Below are 23,111 nucleotides of genomic sequence, written 5' to 3' on the forward strand. Positions count from 1 at the left end.
AGAGTGGCAGTTGCGCTGTTCGTCGGGCCAGGCCGGCAGAGGCGGGGCTTGGCGGGAGGGGCGGAGCCGGCGCTCGGGGTGCTCCATAGGCAGGCGGGGGTGGTGGAGAGAGGAGCTAGGGGTGGCCTGGGCTGTTCTAGGTGCCTCTCCCCATCACCCTTTGTTCTGCCCTAGACGCTGTGTGAGCAGGGCCGGGCAGTGGGCGTGGCCCAGCTCCCCCCCCCCCGGGACAGGGGAATGGGTAGGATGAGCGCTGGCTCGCGAAGGGCGTGGCGAAGACCCACGTTACAGATGGGCAAACTGAGGCACTGCCCGGCCGTACCCACAGGCTCCTTTGGAATTACTGTCTAATGGCCAGCGTGGGTCCGCCCAAGGCCTGTCTGCCCCACGGGGACCGGGCCAGGTGCTTCAGCAGCGTTGCCCCCAGGCAGGCGCACGGGGCGTGGCGGTAGCACAGGACGGGTTAGTGCCAGGCAGCCCGGGGGCTGTAAGCTGAGTGGCGACAAGTAACTGGCACGTGTGACCGGTGTAGCGCTCCAGCCGCTGTCCGCAGTCACTCCCGTCCCGGGGGGCACGTCATGGGGACACGGCGTTGGCCCAGCCTGGAGCACGGGTTCCTGGGACTGGGGCAGAGCGGACACAACCTCTGCCAAGAAGGGGCCGTTAGTGAGCCCCATCCGACAGGCCTGTGCAGCGCCCCGCGCAGAACAACTGCAGCCCCGTGATCCTGCCCCAGGCAGCTCTGCACAAAGGCGATGTGACCGGCGCCGCCATCTCCCGCCCTTGCGGGCTGCAGCCCACCCGGCCGAGACGGAAGAGACGTCAGGTAGAAGGGGAGGAGAGAACAGAGGTTGGAGCCGGCTGTGTAAGCCCAGCCTCCCCTGGGCTTTGCTGGAGCTACGGGAGGCCACAGGGTGTACGCAAGCGTGCAAAGGCCTTGCCAAAGGAGGGGGGCTGCATTCATCTCCGCCGTGTTTACTTTGTGCCCCCCGCCAGTCTCTGGTTGGGTCCCTTGACAGACGCAGCTTTGAAGAGGAAACAGCATGGGCAGGAAGCGCAAAGGTTCCCTGCAGCGAAAGGCTGCCAGCAAGAAGTTCAAGGGAGAGCCTGCTGCAGCAGCCACCAGGGCCCCCCAAACTCACAGGCGAGAATCAGACGGTGAGTGTAGAAATAGACTCTTTCTTGCGCCAGCGTCTGTTGCAAGCAGTTGCATAAGCATCACGGAGAATATAAAATCAAGGAGAAGCAGCCCCTGTCACCTGATTGCAGGCTGGGGGACGGAGATTCATTTGGAGGGGGTCAGCGAGATTTCCCCTTCCACCAACATGCTCCTTTGGAATTACTTTAAAAATGACTTTTAAATGATTCGTCTGTGCTGATGAAGGATTTTTTGGTACCATATTTCCATAGGACATTCAAAATCTTACTTGATTTTTTGGACTTTCCCCTCATTTAAATGTTGTCGTTTTTGCAAGCCTCTGGCCTGCTGTCCAAAGTGCATTTCTAATTAGATTGTGAAGAACAAACCAAATTTCCCCCTTAGTGTTTATTTCTGGCTGCATTCATTCTGTGACTTCAGTTTTCCTACAGGGTTTTTATAGGAGTTTAAACCTTTAAAAAAAAAAAGGTTTATTTAGAATTGTTTTTGTCTCTGTTTTCAGTTTAGAGCTTAATAGAGCATTTGGAATATTAAACAGCAGATATACCCCCTTTAAAAACACAATTTCTTTTCATAGCCACTAAATAGTATAGTGTTAGTGTTTAACTCCATCTGCTGATATGTTGTCCCTTATGCAATATGTAATCATGTGATCATGACCGATTTAACTTTTTTTGTATGCCTCATTTAAATTGTACAGATGTTACATAAGCAAGATAGTTTTCTCTCTAGAACTGAGTGAAGTTCTTAGTGCTGTCTGTAGAGAATCCAAGATGTCTAAACCTTTGTCACAATGAACGAGGGCAGGATCAAATGAATTGGTCTGGCAGGTGCAACTAAGAAGAATGAAAAGTTCTAGGGTGGATTGCAGCTTGTGGTTTTAGTAAGTGCGTGTCATTTCAACAGATCTTTAGGGCATTATCCTCTGTGTAAAATATAAGCATGGAATTCAGACCATTCTTAATGCAAATAATAGTAGAACTTGATTGAGTGTACATCTGCTTGTGGATAAGGCTAACTGAAAGAAACACTATAAACTCTTAAGGCCTGATCCTATATTTCTTGTGCATCCAACACTCAGGCTCATACTTAATATTATAGTATGGTATCTTCTGTTCCTTTACCACATCTTCCGTGCGTACTATTTCTCTCTGGATTTCACATAGGTGTAGAACAGGGATTCTCAAACTGGGGGTTGGGACCACTCGGGGTCGCGAGGTTATTACAAGGGGGGTTGCGAGCTGTCAGCCTCCACCCCAAACTCCGCTTTGCCTCCAGCATTTATAATGGTGTTAAATATATAAACAAGTGTTTTTAATTTATATGGGGTGGGGTCACACTCAGAGGTTTGCTATGTGAAAGGGGTCACCAATACAATAGTCTGAGAACCACTGGTGTAGAAGATGATGTGGTGAGAGTTCCAAGCAATCTGTATCATTCATTAACTTGTGAGAGAGACCCTAAATTTTCAGAGTAGTGTCCTTAGTGTCCTGCTTTTCTGTGACTGCTCTGTACAACATACTGGATTTGGTCCTGCAAAGTGCTCAGCACCTGTAACTCCTGTTCAGTGAGAGTTGAAGATACCCAGAGAGCCTCAAAAAATCAGGCCTCTCATAAAATCACCGTTTAAGAAATAATGGTTTTGGAATTGGTGTAGGCCTTGATAGAATATTATTGGACCCTGGTGCCTATGTAAAACCCTGTTAAAGACAGGAGGCTACTCTGTGGGCCCAGGAGTGTGGTGTCACAGAGCAGTTCACAGGATTGGGGCCTTTGTTTGTTTTTTTTTAAATGGAATGTTTAAAGTACAAAGGCCTTTCTCCTCAGTAAATTTTCTCTCAAGGTTGCTTTTTAAAAATTTTATTGAATTTGAGCCAGTATTACTGGTCTCAGAATTGGGTCCATTGTGGATGCCCACCAACCATTGCAGTATTGCCAATCCCAGATGTTCAAACCCATGACTCAGGCCCCCAGAATGCATGGTATTGGCTTAAAAATCACAAGACTGTAAAAACATAAAGTCTTCTTGTTTGCCTTCTGAAGTGTTGTTGTTGTTTATTACTTATCGTACATTTAGGTCACATTTTCAAGTTTTGCTTGGCTGCCTATGTTATGCTGGGAGTCGTTCTAGCTTCCATAGCAGTCCAGTATGAAGAGGGTGCAAAGCTGGTACCTTAGCTCTCCTCCTCCCCCTGGTGTTGTGAGTTCTGCAGTGCCTTGAACAGCAGATACTGCAAGACTTGCAATAAAATCATAAGAGTTGGCAACTCTGCTTCTGATATATATTTACAATTGCACTGGTTTGCAATTGCTTGGTCGTATGTGAACTGACTTGAAATAAGAAAGCTTGTTTCAGTAAAATTGATAAGCAGAGTTAACAGAGATCTCTCTAGTTTTCTTGCTTCTTTCAGACTTCCAGAAGCTGTAATTTTATAACAGATAATCTCTACTTATTAGGAAATAAAAATGTAGGTCCTAATCCTGCAGCTAGCTCTACACATGCAAATGATCTTAAAAGTGACCTTCAAAGCTTTCTTCAAAGTGGCATCATTACAAAGACAGCTACAGGCAGAGGAATATTCAGCGAGTAAATTATTATAAACAGCGTTGGGGAAAAAAATCAGCTCCTTCAAAATTACATTGACTGGTGTTTCTCTGCTATACTGTGTTAGGAAATAGATATTCAGGCCTGTCTGCAAAGGCCTATACTTTAAGAATGTAGGTGTATTCTTATCACTTAGCTAGTTATAGAGATATAAAAGGAAGAATCAAAGATCACTGTCTGTGGAATGGCCTTCTCTTACTGTGACAGGCTAAGGCTGTCAGCTAAGATGTAGTTAGGCAGCCATAAGCTGGGAAGTGTATGGTCACATCCTCACATTCCAAACTAGTCACATTGAAATAAGGTGCTGTTGGGCTATGAGGAATACAATCCTGTCTTGATATTCCTATCACCTCCAGAGAAAGGGAAGAGCGTAGAAGATAGCATCCTGTCTGGCAAGAACTCACTTATCAATAGACACAGCTGGAAAACCCTTATGTCTGTATAGATGTAGTTGTGAAATCCTCACTTCTATGTTCTTCTGCATGTTTATTTGCATGGTTTCTGTCTGGTTCTGTAATTGTTCCTGTCTCCTGTATAATTAATTTTGGTGGGTGTAAACCAATGAAGGTGGTGAAATATAATTGGTTAAATAACGATGTTACAATATGTTAGGATTGGTTAGTTAAATTTCAGTAAAATGAATTCTGCTTAGCAATACCTTAACCAATCACGTTTTACTATATAGTCTGCAGTCAATCCGGAAGTGTGGGGGGGGAATGGGAACAGGGACTGGGGATGGGGGAATTGGGATCATGTTTTACTAAAGGGGGAATGGGAACAGGGGATGGGAACAGGAACAGGGACACCAGCAAGGCTCTGTGGTGTCAGAGCTGGGAAGGGGGACACTAAGTAAGGAAACTGGAATCATGCTTGCTGGAAGTTCACCCCAATAAACATTGAATTGTTTGTGCCTTTGGACTTCGGGTTTTGTTTCTCTCTGTTCATGTGAGAAGGACCAGGGAAGTGAGAGAGTGAAGGAATAAGCCCCCTAACATACTGACCCAGAATACATTGATCTGTGGGCCTGATCCTGCAAACAGTTAAGCAGTAAGTGACTTCATGCAAATAGCCCTATTATTTATGCATTTACTTCAGAGGGGCTACATGCATGAGTAGAGTAATGGAGTGTTTTCAGGAACAGTGTGTATGTCATTTGGACACCAGCAGCCTCCCTGAAACATGGAATAACTCATAAGGGATTAGGTAACTGGCATTTTTTTTCCTTACATAGAGTGGCTTTGGAAACCTCTTATAGATATGACATAACTATTCCTATATACTGGCTACCAAATAAAATAAATTCTGTGGAACCATGCCATATTCTAAAAAAGGAGAAAAACTTGGTACATTGCATGAGGGGATTGTGCCCATCAATCCAATCTCATATGTGCATAATGCACCCATCACAGTGGGCACTGTTGTTTCACCCAGGTGTGATGAGGAAAGCGTCTTGCTATTGTTATGGGAGAATCTTCAGAAAAGAGGTGCTTTAAATCAGTCTTGCAAAATTCCACTTGTCTGGGGAAAAAAGCCTTTTGCAATAGGTGAGTACAATATTTGTTTTTCATCCACCATCATAGGTAAGGGCAGCTATTGTATATCTTGTGTATATTGGGCTGCTATATTTCCCTGATGGTTTTGCTTCAAATGCACTTTTTGGTAAACACTTCACATTTGTTATGAAAATATTCTCATAGGCAGTATGTTCATTTTAAGCCTTCATTTTTCCTTTCAGCTTGTGAGTGATATGCTGGCTCCCTAGAAGTTGTTGGGAGTTTTATTACTCTGTCCTGTAGCTAGGATTTTGCTCTTTGACATATATTTTTCCCCTCTAATCCATTTCAGATGATTTTGAAGAGGAAAAGCCCAGTATGAAGAAGAATCTTTCAAAAGTTCCTAGTGGAAATAATAAGAAGAAAGGAGATCGTGACTCTGAAGTTCATAGCCCACCAGGTAGATCTTCAAGGCAAAAAGGAGCAAAATCAGTTGCGAAGGAGGAAAATAACACAGCTGTAAAAAACAAAGGGAATCATAACAAAGGGGAAATGTGCAGGTAAGTTAATCTACAGCATCAGCTTAACAGTCTGGAACAATATTGTATTCACTTTTAAATGTGTTTAGTTAGAGCCTGATCTTGCATGTACACACAAGTTCCTTTACTCACACTAATAACCTCATAGTTCCAATATGCACTTGAGCATAATTATTTTGGTGCATGGTAGTTTGCAGAATCAGGCCGTTGAAATTCATTCTAGGTGGAAAGCTAATATTTGAGACATTTCCAAGTTTTAATACAAATAATTGTAATTTTATATGGAAGTTGTGAAGTAATTTAGGCCGAAAATTCAGGTTTGTCTGTCTTTTAAATGAGGGTAGGGAGGAGGAATGTAACCCTATGACAAGAAGAAATGGGCTTAAATTGCAACAGAGGAAGTAATAATCCTGCCTTCTGTGCAGGGGACTGGACTAGATGACCTATTGAGGTCCCTTCCAGTCCTACACTTCTTTGATTCTATGACATTTTATTGACATTTTTTAATACAAAGCTTTTGTATGGACTAATAGCAGGAAATGAAACTGATCGATCTTGTTTCACTAGCCAACCTGAACAAAATTTACTAAAATAGCAAAACAGACACAGTTCTAATTCCTATTCTTCTTATACTGATGAGGCTTCAGCAAGATTAACAGTTCAATGCATGAATTCTGTAAGGCCCTGGTCCTGCAGAATGTTATATGGAGACAGAATCTCTGCATCTATGTAGAGTCCCATTGATTTCCCTGGGTCCTTTTGAGGGTGCAGATATCCATCTCCATGAAGATCCTTACAAGATGGGGACCTAACATTACACACTGCACTGGGAAGAATATTTCTGCATATTTACTGTTCTCCCTCTATTTATGGCAAAGATGTTTTACTTTACAAGTACAAATACATTCTTTGCATTTGTGCTTTGCTTTGTCAAATATTTTAAGGCTTTGCAGATGTTATTTTTAATACAGATACATTGTATTTGTTTTTCTATTATTTTAATATTGTTTTCCTCCAATTTTTAAACAAACTACACACTCTTATAGCCTTTTTTTGTTGTCTTTTGTAATCTTTATAGCGCTTTATCGAGCCCCTCTCAGAAGGAGATGACTTTGAAGAGACAGTCAACTATTAAAAAAGAAATGAATGAAGATGATGATGATGATGGAAGTGAGGATGAGTGGGAGGATGTGGAAGGTAACAGCCTTTTACAGTGGCCTTATCAACTATTGTGCTCTAAATAGTGTCATATACTGTTGTTCTTGGTAATGATTTATTTGATTCTGATGCAACATCTGTCTTGGATTCAGATAGTTTCTACAGTCACTATTACAGCTATAGATTTTTTTAATTGAATCTCATATAAATATTTATAAAGAATCTAATCTAATATACAGATCAAGATTTTGAACATCCCAGTATTCATGAGTCTTTAAAGATGGGTCCAAACTAAAATTAATATACTTACCAGCAGGGGGCATTTTAGCCTCATGTTATTCTTGCACAAGCAGTGGCTAAAAGAGCAGCTATACCCCTTTTCTGGAATTTCCTTTACTGCTTACTTAAATAATACAAGGTTCCTAGCATTTGCCCCTGAGTTTAGGATTCCTTCCTGCAGAACCTCTCTATCCTGCCCCTCATTCAGTCTGCCTCACTAGGGACCCTTATATGTATGTTAGTTGGTGTTACTAAGACCCACCTAGTTTGGCTGCCAGTGTCCGTGAGCAGAACAGCTCTGCATTTTATGCACCTGATACCTATTAACATGTGTAGCAATGCTGCTACCCGATACGTGGCAATTCCTGAACTATTTGTAAATATGAAATATCACCTTAGCCTGAGAGAAGCTTAGAATTAGTCCAACAGAAGAATCAGACTGTGATTTCCTAGAGATGGGGACTGGGCAAGTTAAGTCATTCAGTCAGATACCATTTAGCTGGCCATCAAACCAGGCTGTGAAAACCAGAATTGTATTGTAGCTGTAAATGTATGCCTACTGAAGTGAACTCTGTACTTAAAAACACTCCTGAGTCTTTCCAGTCCTTTTGAACTGATACATTCAGGCTAAATCTTTCACTAAGACTAAGGCACCAAGGGAAGAGGAGCTCCAAAAGCTGGAGGGTGAAGCTGAGAATACCAAGGCTATGGTAGAATTTTAACATTGTTACAATACGTAATAATATCTCTCTACCACAGGACGCATGGTAGAGTCCCAGAAAGTGTTACTTTAAATAGGGCTGCAGTGCTGTAGAGAAGGCTGCATTTTCAGCTCCCACCTAATGTGGAGCATCTAGTCCACAAAAATATTAATGAAGATTATTCTACAAATAACTGTCTAAAGGTAGTGTACTTGTAAGGTGCCATAGAGACAGATCTGAAACCCAAGTGCTGTGTCCCCACAACAAACCTAGCACGGCCCGTAGCAATGCAAAGCTTCCCTTATGCTGCTCCACCAATGTTCCTCAACCCAATTTTAAAGTAATTATTTGTTCTATGGACTTTCTGATAGAGGGGGTTGATTGTGATGGTAGTATAGTGAAAGGGAGACCTGTCTTCTAGAAACTGGACTGAGTCAATACCTTGATACTAAAGTGATTGGCATTCCGTGAATACCTTAGATACAGAATATCCGATCATTTAACATAGGTTACTGAAAAGACACCAAATGGCAGCGACTTTTGGCAGTCCAACTTTGGCGGCGTTTGAACAGATGAATTAGAGAGGAGAGACTCCCCAGGGCCATTGATTCCATGGGTGTTAATTTTAATTTTACATTTCCAGAACTCGAAGATCCTGTCCTGGATAAATCAGGAGAAGCTGCTGCCCTTCCTGCACTGGTGTTGCCCAGCAAACCAGTTGAGATAGAAATTGAAACTCCAGAGCAGGCAAAGAAAAGAGAGAGAAGGTAAGATCAGTTATACAGGGGAGGCAGCATAGACCAGTGCGTAGAGCAGGAGAGCCAGGAAAGTTGGCACCTGTAGCTCCATCCCCAGAGTCAGTGCCTATACACGGAGCCACATATTAACTTCTGAAGAGCCATGTGGCTCCGAAGCCACAGGTTGGTCACCCCGGCATATATCTTCTTTGTCTTTTCCCATTTCCATAAGATTTTTTAATATAGTAGTACCCTGTCTGTAAATTCAGTTAGGAACAGCCCTCTTATATCCTGTCACAAGTTTGGGTATCGAGGCTAAGATTTTACATCTGGTCTTATAGATCTATAAATCCTAGTTACAGGTAGAATCTTGTTACCTGTATGCTGTATTTTTCTTTCCTAATTCACATAGGTATTGGGAGGGTTGAGTAGTTAGTTAGTTAATGAAAAGTGCTAAATAAGTACTAAGTATTTTTTGTTAGTTTGCTGTACCTTTTTTTACACTGACAGCTCTTTAAATTAAGGCACTAAGTCTCAGTAGTAAGGTATGAAGAGCTCACAGTTTTTTAATCACATCTGCACCTCATAACTGTTGCATAGAATTGACTGAATTCTCCCAAAGCATGCACCGGTCTTAGTATAAAACCTGGAATTGATTCTCTGACACATTTGATTATTCCGAGTCCTGGTCAGGAATCTGGAATGGTAGGTCCATAGGGCATTACAGCATTCATTTATTTTATAACACTTTGCAGAGAGAAAAGGAAAGCCGAATTTGAGACCTATCTCCGGAGAATGATGAAACGCTTCAGCAAGGAAGTTCATGAAGATACACATAAGGTGAGGGTCACAGAAGCAATGTAGCAGAGTGGGTACAGATCATGAAGACTTTGGAACAGTTGTGGTATGTGATTGAAAAGGCACAATGACATTTAGAGCCAATTCTAATCTGTATGATCCATGGACATGCCTAGAAATTAAAAGGAAAGCCAAGTTCCAATCAAATTCACATACAGGTTTCTCTCTGACCATCATATGGAATTCCCTGCTGCTTGGAGAATCTGGATTACTGGAATTCAGGAACAAAATCGATGTCAGTGGTGTGTATAGGATTAGCTTCTGAACTGGCGTGATTCCTGGTCATATCCATGGAGTTAAAGTATTCATCACATTTGGGGCTGGTGATACTGATGAGCACCAAAGGGATTTTGATCCAGATCCTCAAAGGTATTTAGGCACCTAACTCCTATTTATATCAGTGGGAGTTAAGTACTTAAATACCTTTTGAGAATCAGGGCCTTTATCACCTTCTTCTGAAGCACTGAAGGGTAAGATGGCCTTGTGTTCAAGGCACTGGGGCTGAGGAGATCTGGGTTCAATTTCTGTTTTGACACAGATTTCCTCTATGCCTCAGTTTCCCATTGCTAGATCTAAGGATATGACTTTCCTACTTCACTAGAGTATTGCAAGAGTAAACCCATTATTGTATAGTGCACAGATATGGTGAGGGTCGCCAGATAAGTACCTAGATACATTGAGTTAAATTAGGAAGGCATATGTACATGATTTTACAATTGTTTTGTTATTGGCAGATCTCCTTCCAGCTTCTGTTTCTGTACTGGCTATGGGAAAAGGGTGGGAAATCCAGTACAATAAAAAGTATTTAAAATAAGAACTAGTTTTTGACTTTGAAATTGTCTTTGGAGATGAATATTGCTTCTGCTCTCAGGTGAAGCAATGACAGTTCTTTCAAAAGGGAAGAGAGACAATGTTGGTTTTCTATCTGTTTTGTGCCTAGTCCTAGAAAACAAATGATGGGAAGTGTTTTAAACAAAGCTCATCAGTGTTTCCAGATGGTAGGTGGACACGTCTGTCAAAAAGGGAACTTAACTGGCATTTCATTGTGCATTAATTTCAGGTATAGTTTAAAATCTGCTCCTCCTATTTTAGCTATCCTTATTTCACTTCCCTAATTGTGTCATGGAGAGGGAATTGAAACAAAGATCTTAGAACTGATAATTTGAAAGACAAAATTTATGCTGTTCCAGTAGAGGCTACAGAAATTGTAGTCACAAAAGGCCACGTTCTCCTCTGGCTTACGTGGCCACAACTCCTTTGAGAATCTTGGCATCTCCTTCTTCATATAGCTATTGGGTCAGATTCATGCTGGTATGTTAACTGTAATGGTGTTGCACCTGAATTAATATGGCTGCTTGTATTAGCTGAAGAGCCTTTGTATTTGCCCTATCCTTGGCTGTTGATAGAGGAGTAAAGTCATTAACTATACCAAAAACACTGGCTGTTTCAATCTTAAAACCTATTTTCTATCTCCTCCAGGTTCACCTACTGTGTTTGCTAGCAAATGGTTTCCATAGGAACAGGGTCTGCAGTCAGCCAGATCTTCAGGCTATTGGCCTTTCCGTCATCCCCACCCGCTTCACTAAAGTGCCTGCAGGTCGTATAGACGTTCTCTACCTCTCCAACTTGGTGAAATGGTAAGACCCTCCCTTGTAATCCAGCTCTCTCATATGAGAGAGATCAAGGTTGATGAGTGTAGTCACCCAAGCTCAAGTGATTTATCTTGTTAAATACTAGTTTGAGGAAAATCCGCCCCCCCCCTTTTTTTTTAAGGGAGGGGTGAACTATGAAGAAGTCATTCAGGAAACTGGACACTAAGGTGAATTTTTCATTCTTCAAGGTTTGTTGCAACCTTCACTATCAACACTGAACTCTCTGTTGATGATCGAGAGAGCCTGCAGTCCACTTTAGAGAGGCGCTTTGCCATCTATGCTGCAAGAGATGATGAAGAGTTGGTCCATGTGAGTGACTTGAAGTCTGGAAGCTCCTGAGGTTGCTTGCTGGGTTTGGATGCCAGATCACTGGGGCAGTATTACTGCTGTAGAGGTCGCAGGTTAGGTTCAAGAGGCGGAGCTGGATTTGAAGAAAACTGATATATCATCTCTGGGCCTTAGCTTTCTCTTTTATTTTTTTCTGTTTTAAACATAGCCTCTGTGCTTTGAATGACATATGTGCCTTATAACCTGAACAAGCACTCACTGGGGTCCTGCTGTGATTAGGCCCTGGTTCTAAGCTATACCCAACTGAAGACCTGGTGATTTTTGGCCCTCTGTTCTAGGCAATATCCAACTGGGTTAATGTGTAATTGGTCCTGATGCTGGTGGCTTCACAGATAAGTATGTGCATTCGTTCAAAATCATTACCCCTGAGTCTGCTCTGGCAGTGCAAAGCAACTACAAAATCATTACCCCTGAATCTGCTCTGGCAGTGCAAAGCAACTACAAAGACAGATTAACTATCTCCTCTTTTGTAAAGCAATTCCTGGGGTCACACAGCCCCTTCTTGGTCCCCAGTTTAGGGGGTTTACCTGAAAAAAGAGTTGTGATCAAGATGTCACTGCATTGAGGCAATCCTGAGCAATCAGAATGAGCACTTGAGGCCAAGGGCAGCCAGGTGTGATTTAGAGCAGCCTGAAGGCTTTAACTGACAACTATTTTTTAAGGCATCTGGCAATAAGTCAGCCTGTGACTTTGGAACTGGGGTAGGGGGGCAAACTAGAGTCATGTCTTTCCAGTTCACATAGGGGTTGCTGGTTAAAGAAAAATAATTCATGAGCATAAAACTGAACATTGAGGGAAGGTTTCCCATCCTTTGGGAGAGCAACATGTGAACTGCCATTTTGCAGGTATTCTGCCCACACGTCCATCATGGTCCTTGGAAACCTGGGAAATTGCAGCCTTGGTCTAGTTGTAGAATGTCTTTGCTGTGGCTGGAGATATACATCTAGGTAGGAACTGAGGAATCATGCTTACATACATTGGCGGGAGAAGAGCACAGACAGAGTGAACCATGCCTAAGTTTGAATGCTTCTGGTTTGAATGTATCTATTCTTCCCCATTTCTGCTGAACTCCCACATAACAAAACAGGCAGCGGGTCACCACTAATAGTAGGTTACAGTTGCTAAACTATCATTGCAGTGTCCACATGAATGGCAGATGTTTCTTATAGTAACATCTTGTTAGCATACATAATTTAGTCAATCCATTCTTGAAAGAGATGCCACTTTGTCTTCTTTAGCTCCATTTACCTCAGGAATGAGGAACTGAGAGGAAGAATGGTTCAGTGTTGGAGCAGTAGACTAGGACTTGGGAGGACAGGGTGCAAGGCCCTGCTCCACCACAGACTTCCTTTGTAATCTTGGGCAAGTCATTTAGCCTCTTTGTGCCTCTGTTCCTCATCTATAACATGGGGATGTTGTGAGGATAAATACATTAAATGCATATATTGTGAGACATTCAGACGTTGTGGTAATGGGCGCAATGTAAGTACTAGAGGTAATTGAAATGAATCTTTATCAGCACACATTGAAAGATCTGGATGAAACTGACTTTTGGGTTAAAATCTGGCTCCAATGTGGTTTTAAGATGGCTGTTCATACTTTAAAAAAAACAAAAAACCAACCCTCTGTCCCCATCCCTAACCTCAAGTCTTTTCTTTTTTCTTAAATAGGTATTTTTACTTATTCTACGAGCGTTACAGTTGCTGTGCCGGCTTGTGCTGTCTCTGCAACCCATACCCCTCAAAGAGCCAGCGGGAAAGGTAGGGTTCATTGGGATTGTGGAAAAAAAAGAATTGACTATTTTAGGGGCCACACTCTGGCCCAGAGGATGATCGTTAGGTGTCACATGATGTTAAAGAAGAAGAAAAAATTAGGCTGAATGTCAGAAAAATCTTCGTGACAATGAGCTGTATTAGGGCAGAGTTGCCAGGGTTTAACTTAAGGTGTGATGCTAAACTGATTTAGCTAACTTAAGTAAGAGTGTCCACACAGCCTTTGCACCAGTATAAATTAAATCAGTTTAAAGCCACACCTCAAGTTGAACTGGTGCGATTGAGACAAGGATTTAAGCTGTAGAATTTCTTCCACCACTTTTAAAACTAGGCTGGATGAAATACTAGAGTTGGACTGAATGATTGAATAAGTCTTTTCCATCTCTGACATCTGTGATGGAGACTAATTAACAAGCTCAGATCCTTTAAAGCCAGCCACCTCATGTATCTAGCCAGTGTTTCCTTCTCTGGGGTTAGGAACACAGAGCACAGCCTCTTGAAGCCCACCAAATGGCCCTCTCCAGCTGTTTGACTGTAGGTTTATAGTTCCCTAAAGCCTGCATATTAACAGCAGTGTACTGTACTCACAAAGCTTTGTTCTGCTTCCACCTAGCCCAGTTAGTGGAAGTCGGAGTTTGTCTAACAAACATTATTTGCTCTAGAAAAATCAAGATGGTCTCGTTTGTTGTCAGGGCAAGAGCTCCTGCAAGAAGCATTCTGCCAAAAAACCTAAGGCTCCGTCAAGAAAAAGCTCCTGCAAAGCAGCCAAACAACAGGAGACTCTAACAGAGAGTGAAGGAGATTGCAAGGAATCAAACACCTCTGGAACCAAAAGGAAAGGTAAGTCAAAGGTGATCAAGGATTGCCAGGAACAAAAGGAATCCAGTGATGATGAAAGCAACGTGGGGGAAGAGGAAAGAGCACACATGCCCAGAAACAACTGCCGACGAAGAGTGACCTTGAAAGTGTCTTACAAAGAGGAGAGTGGAAGTGACAAGGGCAGCGATTCTGACTTTGAGGCTTTGGAGGAGGAGGACAGTAATTTCTCTGATGAGGATTTTGAAACTGTCTCTAAGAAGCAGAGGAGATCATCGGGGCCCCACAAAGCAAGGATAGCAGTTGAAAACAGCAGGAAAACCAGGTCTTTGGAATCAAACAGGCCCAAGAAGTCAGGTGGAAATGAGCAGTTGCTGTCAAAAGCAGCTTCTCCAGGCTCTTCTAATACACCCAGGAAGAGGAACAAAATCATCTCTAGTGACGATGATGAGGAGCAGGAGGTGGTGAAAGTGACAGGCACAGATCAGTGGTTGGAAATCTTTGTTGAGCGGGAAGACAGGTGGGTGTGTGTGGACTGTGTTCGTGGCATCGTTGGCCAGCCCTCTCTGTGTTTCAAATATGCCACCAAGCCAGTTTCCTATATTGTGGGGATTGACAGCAATGGGCACGTAAAGGACATAACACAAAGGTACGACCCAGCATGGATGACTTCGACAAGGAAATGTCGTGTGGATCCCCAGTGGTGGGAAGACACGCTGGAACCATATAGAAGCCCCTTTGTGGAAAGAGAGAAGAAGGAAGAAAGGGAGGTAAATGGGCACCAGACATTCAGGTCATTTCATACCAAGAGCCAAATCCTGACATCCCGAGTCTGGCGAAACTCCCTGAGAAGGGATGCTGGGATTTGGTGCCAGAATATTTGCTGTATTCATATGTGTGTGTGTTATATCTGGGGTCACTAAGGGGAACGTATATATGTTAGTTACAAGAAATAAAATAAAATGGAGGCTGTTTAGGAGAGAATCTGGAGAGAACAAATGCAGAGGACAGACCCATTTGTAACTTGTCGCATAGAACAGCATTGCCCTTGTCATTAAACACTTTGGACCAAGTTCATCTGTGGTGTAATTCCATCAACACCAAAGGAGATACACCAGGGATGCCTTTGGTCATTTGGATTACCTGCTTTTATATGGGTTTCTGATTTTGGGGGGATCAAGTTTATAGTACAATGTTTCTTCTTCTTGTAAAATGCTGGTGTAAAAGACTATTAAATTCACTATTATTTGCATGGGTCATGCAGTTTCTAGTTAAGCTTCAAGACCAACCGCTGCCGACAGCCATTGGAGATTATAAAAATCACCCTCTTTATGCATTGAAGAGGCATATCCTGAAATATGAGGCCATCTACCCTGAGACTGCTGCTATCATAGGATACTGCAGAGGAGAAGCGGTATATTCCAGGTGAGACATACATGCTTGTCATATCGTAAAAATTATATAGGTAGCTAAATTGAATATCAACAAGACAGTTCTGTGTATTTTAGCAATCCATTGAAAGAGTGTAGACAGTTGCTTTTGTTCTGGCCTCTTTAGAGACTGTGTGCACACACTGCACTCCCGGGACACCTGGCTGAAGCAAGCTCGAGTGGTGAGAATTGGGGAAGTGCCCTATAAGGTAAGGGAGCTTGGAATGATGTCATTGCACTGCCCTCTCTGGATAAATAGTCCTTGCTTTTATACCTTTTGCACAGACAAGATTTGCACTGGCAGGTAGTAGGGGGGATTCTTTCCCTCCAGGCTGCAAGGAGCTGCCCTGCTGCTGTGGATCCATCAGCCAGCCATGCACGAGCTCTGACTAGAACTCCACTATGTGCTCTTCACACTCTCAGGGACCATCCCTGTTTGGAGGTCTCCTGCCTAGCAGAACTGCACTCGTTAGATTCTGTTCTGAGCCTTCCAGGATCCTTCCTTGAATTAGAAGATTTGGCCCCAACTTGCTCACAACGTGCCTAGGTGCATCAAGCATAAGCTGTAAGTTACAGATGTCAAAGCTATAGAAAGAGCACTCTTTTCCTCCCATACCCTTCTCTTTCGGTCTCCCAAATAAAATCTGAGATCCCAGATTAGTGTCTGTTTCTAAAGTGTGACAAATGCAGCCATTGTGTTTACACAGATGGTGAAAGGATATTCCAACCAGGCAAGGAAAGCACGACTGGCAGAGCCTTCAAACAGGGAGAAAAAGGATTTGGGGCTGTTTGGCCTGTGGCAGACGGAAGAGTACCAGCCTCCTGTGGCAGTCGACGGAAGGGTAGGCAGGAGGGAAGAGAGGTGGTGTGTGTGTGTGTGTGTGTGTGTGTGTGATATGAATGAAAAATCTGGAATGAAGACAGGCTTTATTTTTCTAGAGCATCTTTGTGTTAGTGGTAGATCAGTCTGCAGCTTCTGGATCCCAAAGTTCTGGGATTTGTAGATTATGTTGGTTAACTGCCCAAATTTTAGTCCCATCTTAAGTAGGCCTCCATTTTTATGATTGGAAATAATTATGGAATTCTGTGCCTGCAATTCAGGGCTTGCAAACATGGGGAGTTACTCTTGATTAACTTTGGAAGTGAATTAAGTTAATTTGGAATAAGGCACTCTTGTTCTGGTGTAAGAGCATCCACCTATGGAGAAAGAGTTACTCTTGATTAACTTTGGAAGTGAATTAAGTTAATTTGGAATAAGGCACTCTTGTTCTGGTGTAAGAGCATCCACCTATGGAGAAAAATTGGGAATAGTTAATCCGCTTGAAATTCACACCCTACCATATTCTGGGTTAATTTTCGTTTTTAATTTTCAAGCCCTTAGTTACGAAGCACAGATGGTAATCATAAACCAGGGTTGTCAGTGTAGTTGCAAAATGTAGGCTAATGTCTGAAAATACGGCTTGTGTCCTGACTATTAAAGAATTGTTGTCAGAGTGTCGCTAATCAGACATTCAGAATAAGGATAACTAAGCAGACGCTTGTAATGTATCTATTTCTGAATAAGAGGAGAAATTTCCATTCATCTTCTGACTGAGCATGAGCTTCACTTTTTATTTTCATTTCTCAATAACAGGTTCCCCGGAATGAATATGGAAACGTGTATCTCTTCCTGCCCTGTATGTTACCAATAGGCTGTGTGCAGCTAAAGCTTCCCAACCTGCATAGAGTGGCACGGAAACTGGACATTGACTGTGTTCAAGCCATCACTGGATTTGATTTTCACGGTGGCTACTCGCACCCAGTGTATGTGATGTGCCTGCTTTCTGGTTTGTTTGACCTGTGAGGATTTTGTAAACTGTATGGTGAGTGCTCCTTGCTAAGGGGCGATACCATGCCATTTTCACTGTCAGCTGCTGTAGAGGCTGAACACCTCAGAGCAAGCTGTGGCACATGACATCACAGAATTCAGCTCAACAGCCTGTCCTTTCATTTCCATTAGCAGCCTGCTCTTGCTCTGAAAGAGTAGGGAAACCACCCTTGCAGATGCGTCATGTGAGATATTCTGCTTTCTCTGTCAATACTCGGTAGTCTTCTGTCTATGATGCATCGATATGTATTGGCTGGCTTCCTTTCTTCCTCTAGCACTTGGCCTGTTTTGCGGGTGCACAAACTGATAGGTGAATGTATTCTCCTTTCCAGTACTGATGGCTACATAGTCTGTGAAGAATACAAAGAGGTGCTCATCGCAGCCTGGGAGAATGAGCAGGCAGAGATAGAAAAGAGGGAAAAGGAGGTGAGAATTGTTTTCACAGGGCCTTTGTTTTTATATTGAACAATAAGTCACCTTCACTTACAGTTATATAAAATAACAGTCAAACGTGGGGGCTATGCAAGCATTAAACACAGAGATGAGCCAATGTAAATGTTTAGTGGTCACAATCTTACATTTCAGTAGAACCACTTGTCCAGCTGGATCCCAAAGCACTTTACTCTGTCCATATCCTGGGCTAAATTTTAGGCACAGTATAATTATCCAAGTTGGAATTTGCCAGGGAAGGAGGGCCAGCAGTCCTGCTCGTTCAAAAATGATAAGTGGCTATGACATCAGTGTTGTATTTAATCCAGATGATGGCCCTTCCAGCAGTCCTGGTTAGTGGGGCATTGATTCAGTACTGACTTTGAGAAAAGTGCCCAATTCATGACTCAGAGACGAATGCCCCATATCCTGCAGCATCTACTGACATGTTCTTTTGGGGCCTCCTATACAAGTACTGACCAATCCTGACACTGCTGGGCTTGTGAGATGTGACTTTGCAAAAAGCCATACTGGCTGCAGTGCTGATAGTGAGTAAAATGGTATAAAGTTATATGATGGAATAAATACAGTGATTCCTGTACAAACAGATACCTCTTAAAATATAATGTTTGGTAAATAGGCCTCTTGAATGCTCAGGAGTGATGCAATACATTTCAATTAATATACAGAATTTCTCCGTTTTGTTTAAACACCAAAGAGTGTTTGTATGGTTCTGAATATATCAGAATTCCTGACTTTAAGGATTTCTTTTTTTGAAATAACAATTGCACATAGAAAAGAGAGAAGAGAGCACTGGGGAACTGGAAATTGCTGGCAAAAGGACTTCTCATAAGAGAGAGACTGAAGCAACGCTACTGCAGAAAGGTAAGAATCCGTGTGTATATCTGCTACCAGTAAGGACTAAGGAGTTTTCCAAGGCAGAATTTGCCTGCCAGGCAGTGCTAAGACCTGTCAGGAAAATGGTGGTAGTGGAATTTGCACTGGATTCTTGAGTCTGGTTTTTCCCCCTCAGTTCTTACAATCTCTTCTTACTCATGGGACAGCTCAAATGATTGTGAGCAGGATTTGACCCTTGTGATGGTCAAAGGTGGGGGGGGCCCAAGAAGCCCAACTAAATGTTTTGTCAATTCATTTTAAAATATACCTAACATTGTAACTTGTCTAGTGCTCACTTTGGCCTTTCCATATGTTAATTGCAGCCCGTGAACACACTTCTGGGCTTGTCATAACAGATGAAGCTAACTGAGCACCATTGCTGTCTTCTCTATTGATGCAGCCTAATTACATCTCTCTCAACACTGCTGATGGTGGTCAAGGTCACTACATGCTTAGTCATTTGACGGATGATGCATGTAATCTTTAGCAGCGTTTGACCCTGTCTTGCTTTATATCCAAAATCCTAAATTTTCAATTGGTACATCAGAGAACTTCCAAAATCTCTTCATGCAAAGCTTTCTTCCCCTCTTCTCACACTAACTTTGAATAGGAGCTCATACTGGCGTTTGAACAAGAATTCAGCTCAATCATGTCAGTTGAAATCTCATCCCTATTTAACATAAGATGAGCACTCCACAACCAGGCAACTGCTTTTGTATTATGGCCCTATTTTTCTGACATATCCACTTCATATTTTGAATTTCTAAGTCCAAACCACACGTAGTTTTCAGAGGAGCAAAGTGACCTGTGTTGGTTTGGGTTATGAAGTGAAATGATTCTGTCCTTAAGTATGTTTTTCCTCATGCTTGGTGATAAGTCAGATTTTAAAGCTGGTTTCTTCTTACACTCTCTTGACTAGTGATTATTCTTTCTGAACTTGAATTAATGCTGCATGTATAAGACATGGACTGATACTGCTTTGTGTGGAGAATTACATAAAATGTACCGCTTGTCTGTTATAGATCACTCCTGCTAACTACAGCAGCATGTTCTGTGGTGATGAGACTATATATTATGACAAAAAAGGACTCTTAAAAAAAAAAACACCCCTTAACCACAGTTGCCAGCTTTCAAGTGGTAAATAAGCACCTAGACTTTCACAATAAGCCAAAAACCAAGCTAATCCCATTTCAAAACAAGACCCAAACAAGCCAATCCCTAAGAACCCCAGTATTCTGTGACTAGATCTCCCCAGGGTGCAGTGTGAGACTGTAGTGGGCCTGCTGTGCACCCCAGACTCTCTCCCCCTCCTTGCTAGGAGCTGATCAAAAAAAAAAAAAAAAAAAGCGACAAGCCAAAAACTAGCCAACAAGCAACTCGCAAGCCAATTAAGCCAAAAACAAATCCAATTTCTGTGGGTTTTTTTGTGGGTTTGGCATGTCTGCCCCTAATATTCATGCTTATTTTTTCCAGAGTGAGGCATCCAGCTCCATGCTGGAGAAAGGAGCTGGATTTTCTTCTGATGAAGAAGGGAAGCCAAGTTCAGAGACTCCAGCCGAAGATGTGGTTGTTTCTTGGCCTCAGAATCGACAAGTGGATGAAGAAAGAAAAGAGAAAAAAGGCAGAAGAAGCAAGCGTGAGATGAGAGGAGAAGTAGCGCACTTGTTCCCCTTTGAGAAGTTGTGACCAGAACTGAGTGCTAAACCCTTTACGTTCAACTCCCCGATGCAAGGACAAAGGTGCTTTCTTTAAAACTATCTTGTAAATAATTTCAGAGCTAGAAAATGTTTGCTGTTTTCTACTAGTTGCCTACTTGGGATTGAATGAGTCATAATTATATAGCTAGAGCAAAGAGCAGATGTGGCAGTAGGTAAACACATCACAACAGGATCATACCAGCCGGTGTGTGTTTTCAGCCCTCCAGTGTATAAGCATTTCTGGTGGTCAGAGATGGACTCTCTCCATAGTGTAATCTCAAGCTTTCTCCCTGATCCAGCATTAAGAGTTCTAAAAAGATGAAACTGGATTTATCATTTCTTTTGGAGTCATGGGTAACCTTTTTATTTGTGGAGTCTTTTGAGGAACAGACTTGTCGATATCATATACCTTCTGAGACGAGTGACCCATTGCAGCTGTTCTTCCCCTTTGACAAGTATTGTCACCCTGCAGTATACCTATTTCTGCATCACTTTCACAATCTCCTTCCCCCAAGTCTTGTTTACTGACAAACAGAAGCTTGTGTAGCTGCTATCCAGGAGTCAGTCCCTTGTGTACTCTGTTATTGGCCTATTATCGCTATAGGTAGTTAACCCATATTGTTTCAAATCAGCAGTGCAATAGATTATTTTATTCACATTTGTAGTCCATCACAAGGGGCGAAATGTAAAGAATCAAGTAGCACCTCATAACCTGGCAGATCCCTAATATTTACACGTTCTGCAAAGGACAGATTTCTTGAGCGTAGTTTGACTTATTTTACTTACCAGTCCTTGATCTTTTCCCTGCCTCCATAATCCTTTCTAGAGAGAAAAGTCTTGAGATAATTTGGGACACTGCCATGTTGCATTTTTTAAAAAAATTTTATATTGTCACCACCGTATCATTAAACTAAAATAACTAACTTGTCACCCTTAATGTTTGTTGACTGTCTGCATATGGCATAGCTTGGACAACGAAAGCAGACAAGGAACTTTTAGTTTGAGGCAAAATTTGCAAGAGCACCATGGCCAGAAGTAAGTCAGTGGGACTTGGGGGCACTTTTGAAACTATTACCCATTCTCTATACATAACAAGTTTCACTTTCTCTGCAGCACTGTAAAGGAATGTCTAAATCCATGCAAACTGTTTATGGGATTTTTTTTAAAAATGAAATGAGAGACTAATTATTTTTAGAAAACCTATAGTTGGGCCTAAATGGACCTAAATTTCTCTTTAAGAGAACTCCTAGTTATGGGAGGAATACAGTAATGTTAAGAGCCTGCTGCTTCCTTGTCTTATGCCACAAGCTCAAACTAATTGTAATCCTAGCGGAGAGGTTAAAAATGCAAGACAAAAAAGCTTTAGTACTTATGTATACTTAGAAAAATATTTTTATACTGAATTTTTGGAAAAAAAATAAAGTGTTTGCAAAGATCAATCTTGGTCCCTGTTATTTCTATGGGTCGCTTATCTGTATTCCCAATGAACAATTAAAGGAAAAAAGCAGTGACTTGAGGCAGCTTAGTTCTCACACTTCTGTATTACATCAGCAGTATCACCAGTCCTGAGTGTTCAAAACACATAAATTTAGGTTTCTTTACATTCTGCTCTTGGAGCTTTTAGGGTTCATATTAAACTTTTTTTTTAAATGCTGAGATTCTCAGGTAGTAACTTGACTGCAGATGAGGCTTCAAGAAAAACTCTACATATTGCAAGATTTGACAATGCTGCAGTAATTACCAGAGGCCCCTTCAGGGTCTGGGTCCTCCTGTGCAAATACATATGAGGACATGCTCATACCCTGAACCATTTTCAGTGTAAAGGCCAGAATCCAGCTCTCACTGAAATTTGGGAGTCTTTCCATTGATTTAAGTAGCCCTGAAATGGAGTGACAGCTAGGCATAAATGGAAGATGACTCTGGAATCCATTGCATGATCAACTAATATCCTAGATCTAACAGAGCTTCATGTAGATTGAATTTTGGACTGTCACTGGTGGAGGTTCCTATCCTGTATAACCAGCATAAGAAATTTTATTGCTGTAGTTATTACTATAAAAACCTTGGTTGTATATATGCAATGAAAACACCAATTCTGGCTATATTGCTTACAAAGAAAATGCACCTCCCATTACATGGAGTTGTGCTTTGTTATTTATGTGTACAAAGTAAGCTATTAGGGATCTGTACTTAAAATTGTTCTGATTGTAGAATTAAGCCCAAAGCCCCTAAATATTTAATCTAATGGAACTAGAACCATTACCATAGTTCTAGTTCCATTGTATAATGCCTTTCAAAGGGTTGTGGTGGAGGAAGGAATGTTGCTGCAGTTAAATAAGGAAATGTATGCCAAGGTTTAAGCAACTTGCTCAAGGCCTCACAGCAAGTCTGTGGCAAACTAGGAAACAGACCCTCTCTCCAAGTTCTAGTGCTCTTAAACCACTCCACCATGCTGTTGCTAGTATAGATAAAGTATCTTACCATGGATACTAGTAATTCAGGTAATATGAACATGCCTCCTGATAGTGAAAAATTTGAATGCAAATCTACAATTAAACAGTTGTCTTTTTCTTCAGTGTAGTTTTAGCAATGGGTTCATTTGTCTACAAGCTGTATGTCTCACTGTGTTTAACAGTCTCCAGAAGAGTTCAGACCAGCTGTGGTTACAGCATCT

General features: G+C 42.0%; 1 protein-coding gene across 4 annotated transcripts; it reads left to right on the forward strand.

Moving 5' to 3' along the window:
• Nucleotides 1–75: 75 nt before the first annotated feature.
• Nucleotides 76–21,876, forward strand: XPC (XPC complex subunit, DNA damage recognition and repair factor). 4 transcript variants are annotated; one of them, XM_050958366.1, is made up of 16 exons: nt 76–1,158; nt 5,610–5,817; nt 6,875–6,993; nt 8,578–8,701; nt 9,427–9,511; nt 11,009–11,166; nt 11,370–11,490; nt 13,200–13,289; nt 13,994–14,887; nt 15,382–15,542; nt 15,675–15,756; nt 16,255–16,389; nt 17,181–17,350; nt 17,747–17,840; nt 18,639–18,728; nt 20,214–21,876. In XM_050958366.1, exons 1-16 carry the CDS (start codon nt 1,044–1,046, stop codon nt 20,424–20,426), a joined length of 2,859 nt encoding a protein of 952 aa, XP_050814323.1. In that variant the 5' UTR covers nt 76–1,043; the 3' UTR covers nt 20,427–21,876. The 4 variants fall into 4 exon arrangements, with proteins under 4 accessions (XP_050814323.1, XP_050814325.1, XP_050814324.1 ...); XM_050958368.1 differs by lacking the exon at nt 76–1,158 and adding an exon at nt 1,192–2,046; XM_050958367.1 differs by lacking the exon at nt 76–1,158 and adding an exon at nt 1,192–2,042.
• Nucleotides 21,877–23,111: the final 1,235 nt, after the last annotated feature.

The sequence above is a fragment of the Gopherus flavomarginatus genome, chromosome 6 (assembly GCF_025201925.1).
Source record: "Gopherus flavomarginatus isolate rGopFla2 chromosome 6, rGopFla2.mat.asm, whole genome shotgun sequence".
In the NCBI taxonomy this organism is placed as follows: domain Eukaryota; kingdom Metazoa; phylum Chordata; order Testudines; family Testudinidae; genus Gopherus; species Gopherus flavomarginatus.

Bases quoted from the DNA above. Each gene is read 5' to 3' on its own strand.
- XPC (XM_050958366.1), top strand. From the start codon at position 1,044: ATGGGCAGGAAGCGCAAAGGTTCCCTGCAGCGAAAGGCTGCCAGCAAG. The intron at 16,390-17,180 runs GTAGGCAGGAGG...TCTCAATAACAG, and splicing joins CTGTGGCAGTCGACGGAAGG to GTTCCCCGGAATGAATATGG. The intron at 18,729-20,213 runs GTAAGAATCCGT...TATTTTTTCCAG, and splicing joins AGCAACGCTACTGCAGAAAG to AGTGAGGCATCCAGCTCCAT.